General features: G+C 29.3%; 1 protein-coding gene across 2 annotated transcripts; it reads left to right on the top strand.

The window, feature by feature from the left end:
- Positions 1-283: 283 nt before the first annotated feature.
- Positions 284-18,899, top strand: LOC129911003 (uncharacterized). Of its 2 annotated transcripts, none has more exons than XM_055988637.1 (4): positions 284-417; positions 12,144-12,256; positions 12,348-12,823; positions 16,585-18,899. In XM_055988637.1, the coding sequence occupies exons 3-4, from the start codon at positions 12,389-12,391 to the stop codon at positions 16,942-16,944; spliced, it is 795 nt and encodes a 264-aa protein (XP_055844612.1). In that variant the 5' UTR covers positions 284-417; positions 12,144-12,256; positions 12,348-12,388; the 3' UTR covers positions 16,945-18,899. The 2 variants fall into 2 exon arrangements, with proteins under 2 accessions (XP_055844612.1, XP_055844611.1); XM_055988636.1 differs by having other exon boundaries at positions 284-596.
- Positions 18,900-23,016: the final 4,117 nt, after the last annotated feature.

The following is a 23,016-nucleotide window of genomic DNA, read 5'->3' as shown; positions in this document are numbered from 1 at the left end:
TTCGCGCATAAACAAAACGCACACTTTAAAAAAATCCACAAGAATTTTCTCTCTCTCAAAATTACCAATACCAGTGAGGATGAAAAATCCATCCGATACCTTTGGCAAAGTTTGTCTCTACCGCCTATAAGCAGTTTTCAATTATTCCTTAAACCGTTAACATTATACCTTTTACAGAGTAAAATTTCGTCGCGATGGAACTTAAAATTGTAATTTTATCAAAAAATAAAATCTTAAAGTTAAATCCAGACATAATCACTTAAACATATCGCATTTGTCTTCAAAATTCTATTTTACAAAAAATTGGTCTAAAAATCGTATAAAATCAAAGCTTGGCGTGAAAATACAACAAAAAAATCGAAAAGGATTAATTACATTTTTCTCGGTGTGAACCAGTTTGATGAAGAAAAAAAAAAGGTCAATTGCGTCTTCCACCCGCTCATGAATATATTGAGGGCACGGTTCTATGTGAATTGAAAATTTGTTTTTGTTTTCTCGTTTGATTTGAAATATTTACACCTGCGACTCAAATTCAACCAACAAAAAAACCCAATTTAAGGATTAAAAAAAGGATACACAACCCAAAAGCAAAAATTGTAAGAAATAAAATTGGATTTAATTAATCTTGCCTCACACCGGTATAAAATATTTATTGAAAACCTTTCGAAGGCGTTACGCAAAATTGATGTAACAATATTAAAATAAATTATTCAAAAATCCATCAAATCATTATCCCACGAAGATAAATTTAATTGGAACGCAAATGGGGGTTGGAAAAAAATCTTCTCTCTCTCGATCCTGAGTGCCATAATTTTCTTCTTATTACGGCCATCAAGGGTTTTCTTTTTTTGTGTTTGCTTCTTTTGTTTTTTTACAACAAAAAGGGTTTTTATGGGCCACGGGAGGGTGGAAAGAGGGTGGTATAGGACGAGTCTTGTGAGTGCACCTCACGCTGTCAGAGTGTGCGCTGTTCTATTTGCTTTCAAATGACAGCAGATAAAGCATCGTCTATCCTACTAACACATTCTCACACAATAATTATTGTTGGGGGTGCTGTCTGTCATGCATTGTTTTGCGAGTCGAGTTCCATGCTGGCAAATGCCAAAATGTACCCTATTCAGAGACATCACAAAAACACTCACTGTGTACAATTTCATACATATATAAATTCATGTACAACATAAAAACAAAATATTTTATATTTTGTTTGTTTGTTTGTGTACACAAAATATTTCGACTCTTGATTGTTTTTCTATCATCGTGATTATTGTTATTATACCCGTTATTATTTTTCTTTCACTTATAAGTCATATAAGAAGGGTGACAAAATCTTTGTGTTCATGCTGTGTTTGCATTTGAAAAGGGAAACAAAGGACTAAGATTTTTATTTCGTTGTTTATGATGGAACGGTAGTAGGTTGTATAAAGAGGGGTTGATGAGAATTATTATGGGGCCAACAATCTTTCAAGATATAAAAATTGTGATTTATCTGTGATGAAAGGTTATGAGAAATATGATTTACAGATGTCATTTATTTATGTCTTGTAGAAAGTTATGAACATGTTATTAGAAGAGGGTGGTAGATATTAACTTATTCAACAAGCTATATGTATTCAAATAGGTGTAACAAATTTTAATAAGACAAGAAACAAATTATAATATTTTATTCATTCTTATTAAAATTAAATGCATGACAGGTTCGTTCCTACTTTTATTTTATATTGGTTGTAAAGTCTAAAAACTGTTTTAATTATAAAACTTCTTTGAAAATTATTTGATTTTATATATTTTATATAAATCAGCGTCTACTTGTACTCACTTCTGGCTTTTTGGGACCAATTACAGATTTTTCTGTCTCTTCGAAAAAAAACCCTTTCACCTTATTTTTTTTTATGAAAACTCTTTATTCTTGCTTTCTATCCCAAATTCAATGTTTTTATTAAATTTCATTAGGGTGACCCATCGTTTTTGTTTTCACTAAAAAAAACACATAAAACAAACACCCTTTCACATGAAAAAAATTTATATAGATTTCTTTTATTCGTAATTCCCATGGGAAAGAGAACATATCTTATGAAGGGTACTTTTTATACCATTGATTTTATCGGACTTATCGCGGATTTTTCCTATTTCCCAAAAAAAACACCCTTTAACCTAAAATATTTTTATAGACTTTTTGGGTTCTTGGTTTCTGTTATAAATGAAACATATTTACCAATTTTTATTGGTGTAACAACTTTTTCCCAGTTTTTGGGGTGCTAATCTCGAATTTCATAATTTCTTAAAAAAAAAACACCTTTTCTCTCAAGATATTTTTGTACACTTTATACATTCTTAATGCTTATACCAACCAAAACTTTTTCACCAAGTTTTAAAAATCAATAAAATTTAAGTCAGCTGTTATGATACCGTTCTCACACAAAACTCAACCCATCAAAAAAACACCCTTTCACCAAAAATATTTTTAAGAACTTTTTGAATCCTTGGTCCTTGCTTTATCTAAAAGGTTATATTTAACCTGTTGAGGTCAAAAAACAAGCACACTTGTTTTTAATAGGGCAATCGTATTGACTTGACAGAATATAACAGAATATAATCTGAAACTGTTCCATTTTATTTCCCACAGCTATGGAAAAGCAACATTTCTGCTTTATTTTCCAAATTATTGTCTGGTGTTTTTTTTTTCAATTTTGAACATAAAAAAATATCAGGATTTCTTTTTTTAATCTATCATAATTTCCGGGAGCCTAATTCATAATTGTGCCACATCAAGAGTTTATTTATTCAATATGTTATTTAAATTTTTAAACTTTAAAATAATATGTATTTGATTCATAGAACCCGTTGCGTTATTTCCATTCAGGTTCAGGCATACATGGTGTATACGTACCTACTATTTTGTAGTTTTCGAAAAAACTAACAACTGGACTAAGAAGTTATACAAATAAAATGCTTAAGCTATGATTACACGGTCAACGAAATCGGTCAACGCATTGACTCTCTGACATAAAAATGACGTCACAATCTGTCCCAAGAGTGTCACGTCGTGTGATCATCAACGAAAACTGCTGTCATTGCGTTGACTGGTACGATGTCACTCGCGTTGACACACTCGCATTGACTATTTTCGTTGACCGTGTCAATTCCATTGGGACGCGTTGACAGAGTTTTAGGACTGGGTGTCATCGCAATGACCCTGTCCCAGCGTTGACGGGGCAGAATTTAGTACCGTGTCATCGTTTCAGATTGACATTGTTTTTTGTATAAAAATGTGATGAAAGTTGGATGGGGAAAATTTTTTGCAGGGCGAAAGTCTGAATGGTGTACCGTTTTGGAGGGAGGGGGGACGCGAATTTTTAATTTTCACACCTCAAAATTGATCCTCACGTGGGCAAAAAGTTTTTCCGCTTCTCATTAAAATTCGGGTTAGAAAATTTTGTTTCCGCTTCGCATTTGAACATTGGAATTAAATTGAATCTACTTATGTACGAGTAAGTATTAGGGTGGGTCAAAAAAATCGAAATTTTTTTTTTTTTGATTTGGTACTCCAAAAAATCGATTGCTAGACCCCTCTAGAATATACACACCAAATATGAGCTCTTTATATTAATGGGAAGGTCCTCCGCTTTGCAATTTTCCATTTTTACATCAAGCTTCTAATAAAAAAAAATAATTTTTTTATTAATTGACTTTTTAGCAAATTTCTTTTCATATTCTTGTAGGAAATTGAACGCTCTACAAAAAAGGCCTCATACACTTTTTTCGTTTATCTAACCGTTGAATAGATATTTGAGGTCCAAAAATCGAGAAAATCTTTAAAAATTCGTTTTTTGTTCTTAATTTTGTAACAAATTGAAAAATTATAATGATCAAACGCGCAAGATATATTCTTGTTGAAAATTGATTGCTCCACAAAAAAGGTCTTATTAACTTTTTTCATTAATCTAACCATTCTAAAGATATTCGAGGTCAAAGTTTAAAAAAAATATAAAAATATTTTATATTTTTAAAAAATTTCTAATTCACTGAAACCTCATTATTTTCAAATTAGCAAGATATATTCTTGAAGGGGCTTAAACGTTCTACAAAAAATTCCTTGGAATGAAATTGATTGCTTTAACCGTTTAGAAGATATTCGTATCCAAACCAATGCTCACTGATTTCAATAGTTTTCTTATGACCCGTATGCATTGCGATTTGGATACGAATATATTCTAAACGGTTAAAGCAATCAATTTCATTCCAAGGAATTTTTCGTAGAACGTTTAAGCCCCTACAAGAATATATCTTGCTAATTTGAAAATAATGAAGTTTCAGTGAATTAGAAATTTTTTAAAAATATAAAATATTTTTATATTTTTTTTAAACTTTGACCTCGAATATCTTTAGAATGGTTAGATTAATGAAAAAAGTTAATAAGACCTTTTTTGTGGAGCAATCAATTTTCAACAAGAATATGTCTTGCGCGTTTGATCATTATAATTTTACAATTTGTTACAAAATTAAGAACAAAAAACGAATTTTTAAAGATTTTCTCGATTTTTGGACCTCAAATATCTATTCAACGGTTAGATAAACGAAAAAAGTGTATGAGGCCTTTTTTGTAGAGCGTTCAATTTCCTACAAGAATATGAAAAGAAATTTGCTAAAAAGTCAATTAATAAAAAAAATATTTTTTTTTAGTAGAAGCTTGATGTAAAAATGGAAAATTGCAAAGCGGAGGACCTTCCCATTAATATAAAGAGCTCATATTTGGTGTGTATATTCTAGAGGGGTCTAGCAATCGATTTTTCGGAGTACCAATTAAAAAAAAAAGAATTTCGATTTTTTTGACCCACCCTAGTAAGTATATATATCAATTTTATTTATTTTGAATTTCCTAAATGTATTCTTGATTTTACTTATTTCTTAAAAGTTTGTACTAGAAAAAAAGAGTGCAAAAACTTTGTGAAGACGCCCGATTTCCCATTTTCATTTTTCAGTGCAGACTTTTGTAAAAAAAATGTGCCAAAGACACCTCATCTAATAAGATACAATATTAAAAAGAAAAATTATTTTTCACTTCCCACTTCACCCAAAAGTGAATTTCGTTCCAAAAAAAAAAAAAAAATGTTGTTCTCACATTCAGCGAGAACTAACTTCCCAAAAAAAGTGAAATTATTTCCTACTCTTAGTGAAGTAATGTCCCATAAGAAAGCCGCATCCCCCTCCCATATTCCTCTCACTTATCACTTATAGGTACTATGCATTGTATAAAAAGACAAGCCATCTTACAAAATGGGGTAATAAGGTTTTGACGTTTGGCATTTGGCAAAGTCAAAAGCAACAACGATTTCAAAGACAAATTTGTTTACAACAACAATTTCAATGGGCTGGGCTGTCAAAACCTTAAGTAGCCATAAGTTTTGACAGTTCTCGGTACTGAGTTTTTTCTAATGATCATACCTTCTCTTTTTATACCATGGGATTCATAAAATTTTCTTAAAAAAGGATTTGTTTTAAAATTCCTTTTTTTTTTCTCTGTAGGAAATGCTACCAACATATATTTTTGAAGTATTTATTAAGATTTCTTGGTTTGCTATAAGCACTTGTTTTGTTATTTTTTTTTTCTTGCATCTAGTAGAATATATCACGTGCACGTCTACCAGGCTTTATAGAAATCTGTGTTCTTAAAACGTGACCGCATTAACTTAATAAACTTTAAAATGATGCTGGCAGGAATAAAGCGTTGATGATTTATTACATTTGTCAATGAATAATTTGATTCAATTATTGGATTTTCTTTTCCCAAGATAGCTCAACAATTTAAAACGGTACTAGATGATACAAAATAGAAATGATTTCAATTAGCCAAGCAATATTATTAGAATTTCTATAATACACTTTTTGACGAAATTTAACAAAATTAATAGAAAATCGATTCAGTGATTTGTACCTACTTTATTTAAAGGTGAAGACAGATTATATAAATAAAGACAGGCAGATAAATAAAAGTAAAAAGATGCGAACGAAAAACAGTTATTATTTCACATTTTACTGCTTTTGAAGAAAAAAAAGTACGTATACACCCCAGTAGCCAAAGTTAAGAAATGATAATTATTGTAAATTTTGTTTGAAATTTATAACTATAACTTTTGCTTGCTAACAAAACACACATGTTGTTGTTTTATCATACAAATTTTCAATATTAATTTATAAATCAAATACAACCCACTACAGTACATTTTAAAGCAATGTTTTTATCTTGGAAAACATTCAATTGGTATAATTGAATAAATGGACTGTTGATGTGGTCTTTGAGGCAAATTTATTATCTTAAAACTGCAATTAAGAATTATATCATGCAATATTTTCTTTTGCAATCATAATATTTATAGATTAAATAATTTTCTTTTCAAAACTAACATCAATAGAAATCTCTTTTTTTTCCTTAGGCATTGTAGGATGCATTCTAACCCTTGCATATATTTTCTCGTTTGTCCTATTTTTAGTCAGACTGCAATTGTTTCTGCTGTTTAAATAGATAAATCTTATTACATTCGTGCGATGTATTGTGTATTCTCATGAGCATCAGCATATAGCATAGTCTTTTGCTTAGGGATCTTCTAATTACGTTGGCCTCGGGCCATCATCGGCCATGCATGCAGTCTTTTGAGTGTAATCTGTAAAATTAACTTATCCCGTCTCACACAAGAATCTTGTATCTTTTCTATTTGCACAATTAACAATCTCTGGATCTAAAAATAAATGTTTATTCACCTTTGCAAATAAAATAAACAAACATGCAAAAAAAAAATTAGGCAATATGTATTTTGTAATTTGTAGTTAATAAAATAAGATTTGTTTATTTATTTTTCGTTTTATAAACTGTTTTAAATAACAAGCAATTAACTATCGATTTTATTCAATTTTTCCAGATATCTAGAGTAGATAGATTGCTTTGTTGAAATGGAAATAGGAACGAATTTTAATTTAGAAACAAAATATGGTATATTTAGTTAAAGTGTAGGAAAACTAGAGATATAAAAGTGCAACTATTTACGTTTACTTTACTGAATACGAAAGTGACGCTATTATCTTGAAATATAAACACAATCAGTTTTCATCAAAAAAAAGCAAAAAAATCAATCTGTTTTCTCTTCTTACACCATTAAATCCATTTTTTAAAATGACAACCTATTCAAAATTTTATATCATATAAAACCTTATTATTTCACCTTTTATATGACGCTTCAATCATATTTCTACGATGCCTTAAAAAAAAGTAAGAATTTTTTAAACCCAACCAAGTAAGATAAATCAAATTTGTATGTTCTCTAGATCGAAAGATAAAACGTGTTTAGAAAAAGAACATCTTTTCACCGTTATCTCAGGATTTTGAATATGAAATTAAATTGATTAATTAATTTTGTACAGTTATAGTTCATTCTATTACCTATCTACAGTGTAAATTTCATTCATCTATCTATTAAAACAAAAAAGTTATAATCAATTTATTTTTCCTGTCGCTTTTTCTTTTCATCGTGTTTCAAATCACTTCGATACTCATTCATTAAAAAAAAAAACACGGTACACAAAAATCCTACCTTTTTATCCCCAACCTATGAATTCTATTGTTTTTAAAATTTCTAACACAATTATTCCATCAGAATGTTAGAACATGCATTTCCGCTATCCTGTGGTTATCACTTCTGCATAAAATATTCAACCGACAATTTGTGTAAAATTGTTTTGTTTCATTAAAAAAAAACTAAATGCCAATTTGTCCTGACCATCGCGTGTTTCACAAATTCAAAAACTAATGGCTTTTTAACGAGTGCATGCTTAGCCACCAAAACTCCACCTAGATAATTCTAGATATTACAAAAGCTCGAGTCTGCTTGCAAGCGAACACTTAATTATTTTTTCACTTCTCTTTTTTTTTTGTTATTGTTTTCATTTTGGGTGCTTAACATTGTTTGTAACGCCACAAGGAAAATGAGCTCTTATTATCCTGGCAACAACTTTGAATAACTTTAGCCAAGTAGGACGAAAAAACAACAACATCAACAAAAAAAAAACAACCAATGTGGTATATATAGGAAGGAAATGATTCTTATATTCTGATTCAATTTCACACACGCCAATGAACGCTTGTTAACCGCGCCATGGGACAAATGGGTGATAAAAGTCGTCATCATATTGCTTATAGTTTTTGTTGTTGTTTTTGTATTCTATACGTTGCATGCTGCCGGAAGGTTATGGCAAGTATGCTAATACCTAGTTAGCTTACAGTCTCTCTTTTTTGCTTTTATATTGCTTTCCTTTGAATAACCTTTGCGGTTGGCTTTTTGTATAGTTGTTGTGGATGTTATTTAGCACCTGATTTCATTTTGCACACTCGATGGGTAAATCAATTCAATTACACATATTCTGTGATGGAAGAGGGTATACCTACTGGTGACTGACATAAATTTGCATAGTTCATGGTTAGAGGTTTTTACGAGTGTTTTGTATATTGAAATTAAAACAGAAACGATTGTTGTTTTATGAATTGGAAAATCTGACTTTTCTATTCCTTTGCTTCTATAAAGCTTTACAGATGGTAGTGTGGCTCCTGTACGGCCTTATAAAAACAACATTGTTATTTGGGATTTGTTATGCATTTTGATGTTTAAACATCAAAGCTCCTGATATTGGAGATTTTCGAGTTCTAAAAATGTAACACTTACTTAGTTTCTATTTCATGCTAGTGTTTATATAAATATGCTTTTTATATGTATGTAGGTATATTGTTTAAAAAAAAAAGCAGTTTTGAGTATGATGTTTACACATCACCCATGAGAAACAAAGCTCACAAGTTTTTCGAGTGATTTTCTATTGTTCACTAATAACATTGAATTTACAAGCTATTATTGAACTGAACCTACAAAATTGGTGTAGCTTTAAACTATTACCTATTTATATTTTTCCCACAGTAAAATTTAAAATTACTCAACATAACAGATGAAAAACTAGGTGGTTCTAAAGCTCTTCAGAATGCAAGTTTTTTTTAACACGAAAAAATGATTTAAAAGAAAAAATGAAAAAAAAAAAAATTATTTTGTGATGCAAACTCTACTTAATTATATATAGCGTTTTTAAAGAATACTCGTTACTATTATAATAACAGATATTCATCTTTACACGTAATAAATTTGGGCATACAAATAACGTGAAAGTGACGCTTAAATAGTTTTCTTTCAATGTTGTTTCTTTCTTGTTAAATGGCTGACTTATTATTCTGGACTTATAATATTATACTGAAGTTGTTATAAGTACATATTTTTTAACTATTTTTTTAGTAGTATTATTTGTAACGTGATTTTGGTTTCATTAAATTTTATTTCATACTCTAGCAGCATCGTCACAATTTTTTTTTTTTTTTGTAGAAAACACTTGTACTAAGTTATATAAAACGTGATACAATGCACTTTTGTGAAGAAAATTACTTGATTTCCATACAAAATGGCCCATATTTGAAGAGCAATATTTCTTAAACCAAAAGTTATATACAGAGGTTGAACAGTGGCCCGTTTAGCCATTATTGGTTGCAAAAATCATAATTTCTAAGCGAATTAAAATATCTTTTTAAGATATCGTTTCAATTTTTATAATTTAAAAAACTTGTTTTTTTAACATGGTGTTAGAAATTTTAACTAGGGTAATAAACATAATGGTATTTTAGTATACAATCGTCTGTAGTAATCTGAGTGAAGTGACACAGTAGGAAATAAATTGCACGACTGGGGTCGCACGTACTTGCTCTTATGCTTAAAGTAACAATAATGTTAAAGCTTTTTATTCAAGAAATTTAAAATTTCATAAGTAGGTAGTATAAAAAAATTAAATTTGTTTTTATAATTAATTAAACTCCGTTTTAAATTATCTTAAAAAAAAAAAAATAAGCCATTTTATTTATTGTATAAAAAGGTATTTTTAGAAAAAAATTTTCGAAAATTGTAGGAGCCGTTTTTTGAAAAAATAATTTTTTATATATAAAATTTTTTTTAACATTTTTTTAAAAAAAAGTTGGTATGCCATTTTGATTTACACATAAAAACTAAATTTCAAAATTTTTCATTGATCCGTTTTCAAAAAATTGATTTTTCAAAAAAAAATTTTGAAATATTTTTTAAAAAACCAAAAATGCGTTTTTTGAAAATTTTCTAAAATTTTATTATTATCTTTACTTACACACTTTTGTATAAAAATTTTTATTTAAATCGGGTTAATGTTGTACGAGATATTCAGAAACGAAAAAAATCGTTATATGACAGGTACCGTTAATAACGGTACAAAAAATATTTTTTTTATATGAAAAGTTGGCTCTTATGTGTAGTACTACACACAAAAATTTTAATCAAAATCGTTAGAGCCGTTTTTGAAAAAAATTAACTTTTCTATTTCCGTTATATGGCAGGTACCGTTAGTTTTGGTCATAAAAAAAAAATTTCAATTTCCCCTCTAGGGAATCACCAAAAACTGCTAACTACCAAGTTTGAAGAAAATCACTTCACTCGTTTAGGCTGCAGCTCCAGATAGAGACAGACACACAGACAGACAGACAGACAGACAGAATTGCCGGACCCACTTTTTTGGCATTCTCCATCATCGTAATGTCATGTAAAATTGTTATCTCGAGTTCGATTTTTTTTACGAATCCTAAACTTGCCCTATAGTACCTATATCGCAAGTAAAAAGGAAACGAACCAATTCAAGTGAAACAGTGGGGAACAAAGTACCTTTTTTATTTTTAGGTTTTTAATTATTTTTCAGTAAACAAGAGGACATTTATAATGTATTTCAGTTGTATTGTATATTAAAAGTCAAACAGTGGAAAAAGATGTAAAGGTAATACCAATAAACATATACGCACTAGATTTCTTTAAGACTATCATAATTATAAGTCCGGGGTAGTGTGTATAAAACTTATCGTTTCTGGAGATTATAATTTTTTCAGATATTTTTAGTTTCCTAACTTTTCTTTTTTTATTTTTTTTCACGAAAAAAACTACAAAAATCTTGAAAAAAAGTTTTGATATTTTCTAATTACACACCAAAACGAAAAAATAATGATTGTACTAGTAATAACATTGTATAAGGAACGTTTTGAGCTGAGAGTTCAAAAGTTGAAGTCCATTTTTTAGTAAAAAAAAAAAAAAAAAATAAAGGATAAAAATGCACTTAAAAACCAATGTGTTTTACCAAAAAGTCTTATTAAACTAATATTTAGTTTGGAAAAGCAAATTTTCTGATTAAAAACATGTTTACATATTCCATAGATTAAAGAACCATTATAATCATTCTATTTTAGTGTTACCGTTATTTAAATTTGTAATTCTGAGCTTAAGGCTACTTGAAAAATTGAGAAAACCCTCACAAATCCTGCACTTTTTACCTAAATATTAACTTTTATACAGATATTAAATTTTTTGATTGTTGCAACAAAAAATTAAAAATAATTAATAGGTGGTTTCATGCTGAAACCAAAAGGAAGCAAAGGGTTAAATGCCTTAAGCAAGTATGTCAAATAGGTCTTTATTTTGACGAATTCTTGAAACGCACTCCTGGGCTTCTTCTATGATATTTTGACTATGAACCAACCAATATTTTGTAAAGTGTAGGTGTGAGTAGTTTTTCAGGATATTTTTTTCAAAAGATCTGCTGTTTTCTTGGCATACACTCCAAATTTAATTGCATTGACTACTTCCCTACAATTCCAAACGTTCAGTTTTGTTTTGAGCGTCATTATAACTTCTTCATTGACTCCAGTTATTCGAGTGGTTGTATCTGATTGGTCAAAAATTCAGCTTGAAGTGTTATATATTTTTCCTTTTAAATAAATAAAATGCACGAACTTGCTCTTATGGTAAAAGTTGCATAGAAAAAAAAATTGAAAATGTTTTTAAAAATCCAAACCTGAAGGTTTTGAAAATTGTAAGAAACTTTAACATTAGATACGGTTAGTCGTTTATGAGACCTTAGGCTTCAAGGAACAATAAATTACAAACAAACAAACAAAGCAATGTTAATATTTTTTTTGTGATGATTTGACTGTTCTAATTATCTTAAAGTGGAAAATGTCTACATTTTATATCAACTTTCCTCTCATTTCCTTTTAGAACTTCATTAACTACTAAATCATCTAAGGTTTATCTTGATCAAAAATCAAACAAAACTATGAAGGAATTTCACTAATCAACAATCAGCAATTAACTCTGGAATCTTCAAAGAGGTGAGTTCAAAAATGCCTTATACAATTTGTTTTTATATCAAATGTCTGCATACTTATGTCCTATATCAACAATTCTCATTTCATTTGTCAGCCTCGGACATTTTAAGGACGAAAAATAAAGTGTAACTAAAAATGTTCCACACACAATGGTTGCCAGCGGCATGTGGAAGCCTAGCACCAGCCCTCATACCACCCGCCCACATTGCCGTTCTGTGGTATTTCTGGCAGAACTATGCTCGGTTTGTGGATAAGCGGTTTTGTTCATGTTCCTGTTGGGATACCGTATTCAAAGGACCCTACGAGTCCGGAATTGCCTCTTACAAACACATGTACTTCAATGCCACACAGAATTCAATGAAAATGTGGATTTTAACTGTCCTGGCAGTGATTGGACTTTACGAATGCATCAAGCAATTGATTGCCCTGATTCTACAGAATCGAGTCAGATATTCAATGGTGCTGCTATTTTCGCTGTCGATATTTTCTCACTATTATGCGTGGTGGGCGTGCATGAATTACTATAACGATGACTACTATAACCAGTGGAATCATCAATTGTTTTTCACGGTAGGTATTTTATGTTTAACTATGGATATGTTGAAGGAGTAAATGTTTGTATGTAGATGGTTATGGATGAATATGGCAGAAATAGGCTTACGTCAACTTCTTAAGCAACCAAATTCTAGTTTATATGAGTTTTGTTATTTATTATTTTGAGGCATTTGCTATCACAATAATGGATCTGCATGTCAGCTAGCGTGACAAATTAAACTTTAGGGTTATACCTATATGGTTTTAGATATAATATGGTTATTTGATCGATTGAAGTGGTTTTGCTAACTTAGGGAGCTTGTATACATACATACATACATAATTTGTATAAAAATTATTTAGTGAACTTTTCGTAACCTAAAGTTGTTCCAAAGTTGTATATTTGAGATGAAAATGTCAAGAATAATGGACTGAACTGGAAATTATAATTCGACACATAAAAACAATAGGTACCTACCTACTTAAAAAAAAAAAAAGTCATCAAATTAATATTTAAAAAAAATCTATAAATAAGTTTTCATAATTTTAATGTTGCGATTACTTAAACGCTTCTTTAAAACAAAAAATAATCGAATTTTGTTAGGTCATTCAAGAGTTAATAAAAAATAACTCTTTTTGCATCCATAACATTTCTGAAATTGTTTGTACTCAAAATCTTTCAATAATTCTACAAAATGAAAATGCGAACATAAAGACATACGGACATGTCAATATAAATACATATCTACATCATATGTGCCCTTGATTATGAAAGTGGACTAAGTCACTTTTTGCATTGGTTAAAGAAAAACATACATAATAATTTTCTTATAACGATTTAATTGTATTTCTTTTATGAAATCACTAAAGGAGCAATAAAGAAATATATTTACTGCAATTTCGCGATCAAATAAACTTTACCCCTTAAATAATAATTATTTTTAGACTAGATTTGATGCCATTTTTAGGAGTGACTTAGTCCACTTTCATAATTAAGGGCACATATTTATGAACTTACGTACGCACATGCAGATATGCGAACAAAATGAATACACATTTGTCGGGTGTTGGAATATTAATCATATAGTACCTACAATTTCTTCAAAATCATGAAGATGGAAAATTTTGAGATTCGATTGATTAAAAGTTTAACTTTGTTTTATGATAAAAATTTCAAGATCAAATATACTAATATAGCTATCATTTATAGGGTTTTTTAAACGGCCTTTTAAACTTAAACATAGTAGATTCTAGAAAACTAGATAGATATAAGATCATTATCATTAGTTAATCCATTTGACATAATTTGTCGAAAATAAACTTCAAAAATACGGTTTTCATGTCAAAAATACCTTAACCATGCTATTTATATTAAGTTTTTTGGAAGTAGGGAATTTTGATAGCAGTCATACTTGGATAGGATTCCGATACAAGAAAATCAAAGACAGAAATTAATATGTGTTAGTTCGTTATTTATTCAGAGTCCTAAAACGTTCCCAGAAAAGAACCGTATTTGATTTTTTATTTCTTATCTCAAAATAAAAAACAAAATATTTTTGAGGTTATATTATAGAGACCTCGACTGTTGATCATTATATCGCAAAAAAAAATATATTTTAATCTAAATTTATACCAAAACAAGCATTCCCGGAATGACGGTAAATTGATGTAAGCTACTTACAAAAATAAAACTGAATCTCAATTTTAACATACCTTAATTTAATTTATTTATCCATAAAAAAGGTATAAATATAAATGTATATACACTAGCCCAAAAAATTAAGGGAACAAAAAAAAATCGTGATTTTTTTAGTGATTTTTGATAGGCTGTATCTCAGTAAAAAATGATCGCATCATGACAAAATAAAAAGCATGTGAAAGCTCTATTCTTCTAGTTTCAGGATTAAATGTTAAAATATTTTTTTTCTAACGGTAAAATAGCTAAATTGTTAGAACTGTTAAAAAACCAAAATTTTCCAATTTTTTGTCGTTTTTACTGTTCCCCTAAGAAAGTGGGAAAATTTTTTCTGATAAAATGATTATTATTTTTAGAAAAGGCTATTTATTTGACTTTAAGATTCATTTTGTTTCAAACTTCTACGATTTTTTTTAAACTGCAATATAAGTCATCAAACCAAAAACCATACTTTTGACTTTGACTATCAATATCTCAACTAACGGATCACTGTACAGAACATTCAAGGACACATTTAAAAACTTCATTCAATTCTCTACAAAGGAATTAAGTTTGCTTTGTTAAACAAAATGTTTTCTTATTTTTGAGATTAATTTAGAAAACCTATCAAAATAGGCATTTTTACGGTTTTTTAGAAAATTTACCGCTATTTGATTTCTATGGGTGATAAGATTAAACTGAGGCTTAATTATTGAAGCTTCATATACATGTAATTAGCATGCAAAGTTTCAGACTTATTCATTAAGCAGTTTTTCTGTTGTGAGGGTTTGAACTTTTGAGATGAAATAAAACACCATATTTCTGCAGGTCTAAATGACTTACTTCTTATAATTTTTTTATGAGCAAAATCAAATTCTTTTGAGTTTATTTGATAATTTTATTGAAAAATTTTGGAAGTGTTCCGGGAACGCTTTTTTGTATGTAGGTATTGGATAATTAGGAAACATTTCTTTCAAAAATCGGTAGACAAAAGAGAAAAAAAACCTTCAATTAGTTTAACTCTTTTTTTTAATAAGGTATAAGCATTACTAACTGTAAGAGTTGTTTTGACTGCAGCATTAGATTAAAGTAAGTTAAAAATATAAATCTACTTAGTAAAATAATTGTGTGTGAAGCCTGTAAAATTGCCAATGATCAGAAAATGGTTAACTAAGGTAAACTGCTTTCAAAGGCAGAAAATCTTTTCTAAACCAACAAAAATTTAACTAAAACAAAAATGTTACACATACGCCACTTCTGCTTCTGATAAGTGCCGTACTGTTGCTAAGGAGAGTGTTGTATTAATACCTTTTATCTTGTTTTGATTTTAAAAAATAACTGGCATCTATTTCCTTGGAAAAAAAAAACATTTATAAAGCAATTTAAAAGAGGTTCAATATACAACGTTACTTACAATGAGACAAAGACATTTTGATGTCCCACAATTTTGTCTGTAAAGCAATTTTTTTTTCAAACTTGATGATAAACAGTTTTGGGTGATTTCTTAAAGAGGAAATAGGAAAACTATTATCTATTACTTACAATCATTTAATCAAATTAGAAAAGCTAATTTTTTTCAAAAAAGGCTCTTACAATTAAAATGTGTCGTAATTTGCTTATGGTAATGGAATCATTTTTTGATTTCTAAATTTTTCTTTGAAAACCATGCTGATTTCGACGAAAATTTCCATACAGATGTTAACTTTCAAGTAACCGGAATATAAAAAATTTCCAATAAGTTATTTTTTTTTTAAACAGGTTAGTTTTTATTTTTTGAAATTCCGTTTAGGTATAAATGTTTTATTAGTATTTTTTTTAAATGACGTAAAATTTTATTTATTTTTTTTTTTTCTTAAATTTGTTAATTATTTCTATACCCTAATAGAAAATTTACGATTTCAAATGTTTTATTCTAAAAAATCTTAGTTAGGTATTCATGAAACCAAATTTCATACTCAGTTTTGCAGTCAAAACTATTAGGTACAAAAAATGCTATTTTTGCCATAAGAACAAGTACGTTCTACCCAGTTTTCCATTTTGTTTTATTTTGTTTGTTACTTCTTATCTTTTCGTAGTTCCATAATATGTTACCAAAATATTGATTTTTGATTTTATCTTACAGATAACGGAACTATTATCAACTGTGATGGTAATGCACTTAGCGAGCACCAACAATGCTGTCACTTCGAAGAAAATCTTTTGCATCGTTGGCATAGCACTGTTACACATAGCCGCCAGCAGTTTTGACCAATTTGTTATGAATGTGATTCGAGGCGAAGGATATGCCCATCAAGTAGTTCGTGATATTGGATTTATGATACCCGATATCTTACAGCTGTTGATACCACTTTGGCTATTGCAACAAAGTCGCAAGGAGTCATATACTACACGGCCATTTTATCGGGATCGAACCCTTCACAAGGACATTATAGCAATGATGTTTTTTGTGCTTTCCTTATTCACTGTGTGTTCGATTCTGTGATGAGATTGAAATATATCAAAATGGAAGGAAATAAGTGATTTCGGGGGGGGCGGCAAGAGGGCAACCCATGGGGATGATGTAGACAGCATACATAACCTCAACGAGTTGCAAATCGTGTAAGTTCTCATATAAATAGACTCGTTCAATTATTTAGTTTTTTGATTGATTGTTTTATATAGCGTGTGTAGTTGAACTTTGATAAGAAAGATATAGAAAGATATAATAATAGATTTTTATAGATATCTATCGATTACTGCCTATTAAATGTCTGTCAATATTATTTTTAGCTCAGCGTTATACATTGTGTGTAGATTATTACTTTAACTATAATAGAGCTAAAGAAGAACTATAATGTCAAAAAGCAAAATATAAAACTTTTTAATGTAAAATTTTCATTTTCACAACAGTTTCAGATTCAATATACATAATTTTTACATATTGATTGTTTGTGCTTATTAATGTTAATCGGTAGTTTTTATTATTATCTATTTTTTAGGCATTTTTATTTTATGTAACAACTTTATAGAGGTGTAACGATCCATGTGTCCTAGCCGTTTTAGCCCATTTTAGAAAGAAAGTATTCCAATGATAAAAACTCGGCATAACATACCCCATAAAAGAGCGAAACGTTTTGACTTAATTTCGATTACGATCAACCTTGGGACAAATTTTGATGTCATTTTCACTTCAAAGAGTTACCATTTATGTTGACCGTCTAAAAATTTATTGTGAAATAGTTTTCTGTTACGATCTAGGCTCTAGGGTCTATTTCAACATCAGTGATCCAAAAATCAATAGTTGATTTCCATTGAACGTCGGGAATACTTAAGCATTGTTATGGTCTAAATCTAAACAGGGCAAATGTTCAAAAAAGTGCTTTCAAAAGTTCAATAAGCCATACCAATTTGTAATGGTTAAAGCCTTTGATGAAGCTGATGTAGTAAACTGTGAAATAGGCCCCTGATCAGCTTAAGCTTCAATCATCACATTTTGACAAATTTAATAGAAAATCTTTAGATTGCCAGTTTTGAGTTCAACAGACTTATGTGAAATGGCATCCTACACTGACGGGGTTTTTTGTTGGTAAACAAATTTGTTTATATTTTTTTATCTAAATCTGTCAAAAACCTGATTTTTTATCTTTTTTACTTCAAAATTTTTTTTAGTTTTTTTAACTAATTGAAGCCCTCATTAAAATATGAATTAAAGTGAATTATGAATAGATACATTAGTTCAAGCATTTGATCAAATAATTTGATAATAACAAAATATACCTACCCACTTTTAAGTTTCAATATGGCCACTCAAATGTAAATTCTACTCGTGTATAACATCAGAAAAAGAAGTATAACTTCAAAAAAAAAAACTGTACAGTCCGAAATCAAAAGAATCAAGGGGCACGGTAGTGCCCAGCCAAGTTCTCTACCATCTTTTTTGGCACTACACCCTTATTTACAGGAAACAACTGAGGCCATTTTCGACCCCCTCTAACTTCCACACCAAAGATGCCAGAAATTTCAAACTCACTACACTTGTTGAGCTGATCAAAGCCAAATTCTTACGATGAGTAGTTTCTGAGATATAGGGCTTCAAAAATCGCGAAAACCGTAACTGGCTCACTCACAGATCATCAAAATTATGGAGAACTTCCGGCTATCGTAGAAACTTGAAATTTTACATTGTGACGTGTTTTGTGGTGTATACAAAGGAAAATATCATTAATCGTTTTTATCAAAAAAACAAAACCGACTTCCGTGGATCAAAACAGGGTTTAATGGTTTTTCTAATAGTTCCCATGACTACAACTGAGCGAAATTGTAATGGGACCACATGGCAGCCACCAGCTTTCCAATACAAAAGGAAATATCAAAATTGGTTCACTCAGTTCAAAGTTATGAAAAAAAAATACAGACGAATACTGATATGTAAAAGTGTACCAGGTTCTAAAGTTTGTTTTCAAAGGAGATGGCACATTTTTGGGCCCAGTGTGTTCACTAACGATATTAGTATCAAATGAAAGGTGACTGTAAGCACATTACGTGGGTAAAATATTTTCAAATTCGTTAGTGGGGTTTTGGAGATATTTGAGTTTGAAGTTTCGGATTTCACAATCAAGATTTCAGCTAATTTTTCGAACAATTAATCGTAGAATGCGTAATAATGGGTGTACAGAAATAATATTGGTATCAAATGAAAGGTATTTCTCTTGTCTATAAATCTGTGTCAAAAGTTTTTTTCTTTGTTAAAAAAAATAATACATATTAGGTATTTACTTCTCAAAAGGTGATTTTTTTAAGCGAGGCATTTGGCACATCGAAATATCAAAATATTCAGTGGCGACAAGCACTTTTTTTTGCAATTTTTCGATAGCTTAATGTGTTACCTTTAATTCTATATATAAAATAGTTCTTTAAAACATACAAAAACCTTATAATAAGCAAAATACACAAGAACGCGCTGAAATATGCCTATTAAATAATAAGAATAGAAACTATAGTTCAGTCAATGGGGAAAAATCTGGAAAAAGCTATGACGTCAGCTAAGTTTGAATGCAGTATTGAAGAGGGGTTTATCCCAAGTACAAATCTCAGATTGCGTATTGTTTGGTCTTGTGGGGCGACCGCCATTTTGAAAAACGCATATGTCTCAATATCTCGAGAACGACTGGTCGGACAGAAAATTAGAGGGAACTTTTTAGATTGGAAATTAGTTAATCTTTCTTTTTCTAGTACATCATTTTTCTCTAGGAGTTATAATTTCAGAGTTACACTACCGAAAATTGTGTGTTTTTTGATATTTTAAATATTTTAAACAACCCTTAGAGTTAAGTGTGGAATTACTGAGAATGAGATACTTTGTGGTTCTGTTACTCTGAAAGTATAACTCCTAGAGAAAAATGATGCACTAGAAAAAGAAAGATTAACTAATTTCCAATCTAAAAAGTCCTTTCTACGCATTCTACGATTAATTGTTCGAAAAAATAGCTGAAATCTTGATTGTGAAATCCGAAACTTCAAACTCAAATATCTCCAAAACCCCACTAACGAATTTAAAAATATTTTACCCACGTAATGTGCTTACCGTCACCTTTCATTTGATACCAATTTCGTTAGTGAACACACTGGGCCCAAGTTCCATAGAAAAATGTGCCATCTCCTTTGTATCAATAAAATTTTGATTGTTTGCTTGGCAATTTTTGAAATATTTTTAAAAATCGGTAATTAAAAGAAAAAAAATTTTATTGATACAAAAAATTTAAAAACAAACTTTAGAACTTGGTACACTTTTGCATCTCAGTATTCGTCTGTATTTTTTTTTTCATAACTTTGAACTGAGTGAACCAATTTTGATAATTTGTTCTACACGATTAAAGCAGAGATAGCCAGGGTATTCTTACAACGTCTTTATCTCGACTAATAACATGGATAAATTGTTCACATATTGGTTAACTTAACACTAAACCTGTTGGGCTTGTTCGCATGTAACGACGTTTTCTTAAATCAACCTCGGCCATTGATTGACTTAAAATTTAATTAACTTATCAACTTGCGTTAAATTTATTGACCAAGGAATTGTTCCTTGCGGCATTTTCTTTCTGTCCAGTTTAGCCCGGTGGTAATAAAAAACACACCTAATGTATAGAAATATAAACATATCCAACAATTTGTATACAACTAAAGAATTATACTTTTAAAAAACGAACAGTAATGAATTTAATAAATTTAGTAAGTATCTTATATCCTGTTTCGACTATTGCACATGAGATGATTTCAATGTTTGCCAATTAACTAAGCTTCGAAATGTGATAATTTCCTTAACATATGAGCTAGGAAATTGTGCAAAACAAAATTGGACAATTTACAAAAAAAAAACTGTTTTTGGGTAATTTCCGAAACTATTTTTCTTTGGGTTTGGCCTCTAATCGAAACAGACTATATGAACAATATTTGAATTAAAATCAATTAAACGAAAATCAAATTGTTATCCAAAAAAATACATACATATTAAATAAACTATAAAATAGGTATTGTTATTATTATTCTAAGACAATATTGTAATTTATAGTAAACTTCCCATCTGAACTTAGTTCTAGAATTTTATATAGTACCTACCTTTATATCACTTTTTTTTACAATTTTTGTTAAAATATTTTTTTTTGTAGATTTAAGAAACATAATTATCACGATGTAGTGTGAGACCATTACAAAAAGACTTCCACATAAAAAAAATAAATAAATAGATTTTAAATTGATTTTAGATTTATCTAGACATTTAATAAAATTACTAAAAATAAAAATACATACCTACATGGAGTTTACAAGAAAAGAAAATTTTATTTTTCTTTTATTTAAAATCTTATGAATTAAATTAAAAGTTATTTATTAATTATATTTAACTTATTTTTTATTTAAAAAAAAAAAAAAAGAAAATCAAATAGTTGTTGCATGTAAACAAAACTGTTAGTTTTCATTGTTATTTATAGTTTAAAAAAAAAAAATTAGTAAGACAATACCATAAATATTTTACACCTTTTAATTCAATTTTTCAAAAAAAAAAAATAAATAATGCGTACAGATTTTTGATAATGATTTACACTTTATTTTAAGTAAATAGAAATAAAACATCCACTTTTAACAAATTAAATAAAAATGGTTTGAATTTTTAGAAGTATCTAGATAGGAAGTCGGAAAAGGTAAGTAAAAGCATATTTCATATATATGATTAATCTGTTCCTTAGCTGCAAAATAATCTATAACTTATGTCGTAAACGTCAAGGTTGCTTTCAACAGCTTTATTTAATCATGAGGTCATGACCATAATTTTCTCTGGATCTTTATAGAAGCGAAATTGTTAATTGGGTTTACAAACCCCACTTCTTCACCCAACCTATCTACAATTTATCTTCTATAATAATCCACAGAAGTTTCTTGTCGTGATTGATGATATATTGATGTAAAATTACTTAGGACTCCAAAGAACCAAAATTTTTCACAGCTTTAATATTATATTTGAAATAGTTAATGTACGGCTGTGGCGTAGATAGTCCTTTGGGGGCCCTGTATCCAAATTTTTTTTGTGGAACCTTTTTTAACAATTTCAAAAAAGCCATTCGAAAGATAATAATAAAAAAAATAGAGGATTTTTTCTGCGTTTCGAAATATGAATTTTTGAAAAAGACCTATTTTTTAGGGGTATTTGTTTTTTTTTTTAATTCGCTCAGTTTTTTTTTTATTCATTTCATTAGGTATTCTTTTTATAGAAAAAAAAAATATTTTTTTAAGAAAATAAACTGAACTTTAATATAAGCGAAAAAAATTAATACTCATTTACTTGTTTTATTGAATAAAATACTCGTAATATGAAAGTAAAAACACAACTTTAAAACGAAAAAAAATTGGGTTTGATGCAAAATTGCGCTGAAATGATTATCCTAAAAAAAAAAGTTTTGGGAAAAAACAACTCTGTAATAAATCTCTGATTGGTTTTGGACGCGTTTTGGACGCGTTTCGGACGCGTTTTGGCCGCATTTTTGACGCTTTTTAGACGCGTTTTGGACACGTTTCGGACGCGTTTTGGACACGTTTCGGACGGGTCTTTGACGCATTTCGGTTGCGTGTTCGTCGCGTCGACCGCGTTTTGGACTCGTCTTGGACGCGTTTTGGATGCGGTTTGGACTTATTTTGGAAACGTTTTGGACTTGTCTTGGACGCTTTTTTTACGCGTCTTGGACGCCTTACTATCGTGCTATCTCACTGTTTGTATGATAAACTGCAACTAAAGCTTAAGTGTGCCTTTAATTTTAAAATCTTTATTTTTTGTTGGTTTTTTAAGATGAACATTCACATTAAAATAAGATGAAGTTCACATTTTTAGATTTTAAGTGGACTCACCTAATTTAAAGTGGATTTTTTCTAATTTTAAGGTCATGAAATTTAATGTGCGCAGCATCTTATTTTAAAGAGACATTTTTTCCCCGTGTATTAAAAAAAGTAAGACCATTAATTGTAAGAAATTCGATGAATATGAAAAAAAGTATTTATTGCATACATTTTGCATTAATTTTTTATTTTT

Source organism: Episyrphus balteatus, chromosome 2 (assembly GCF_945859705.1).
Source record: "Episyrphus balteatus chromosome 2, idEpiBalt1.1, whole genome shotgun sequence".
NCBI classification, from domain to species: Eukaryota; Metazoa; Arthropoda; class Insecta; order Diptera; family Syrphidae; genus Episyrphus; species Episyrphus balteatus.
Note: the sequence above shows the minus strand (reverse complement) of the source record. Positions and strands in the feature narration are given on the sequence as shown.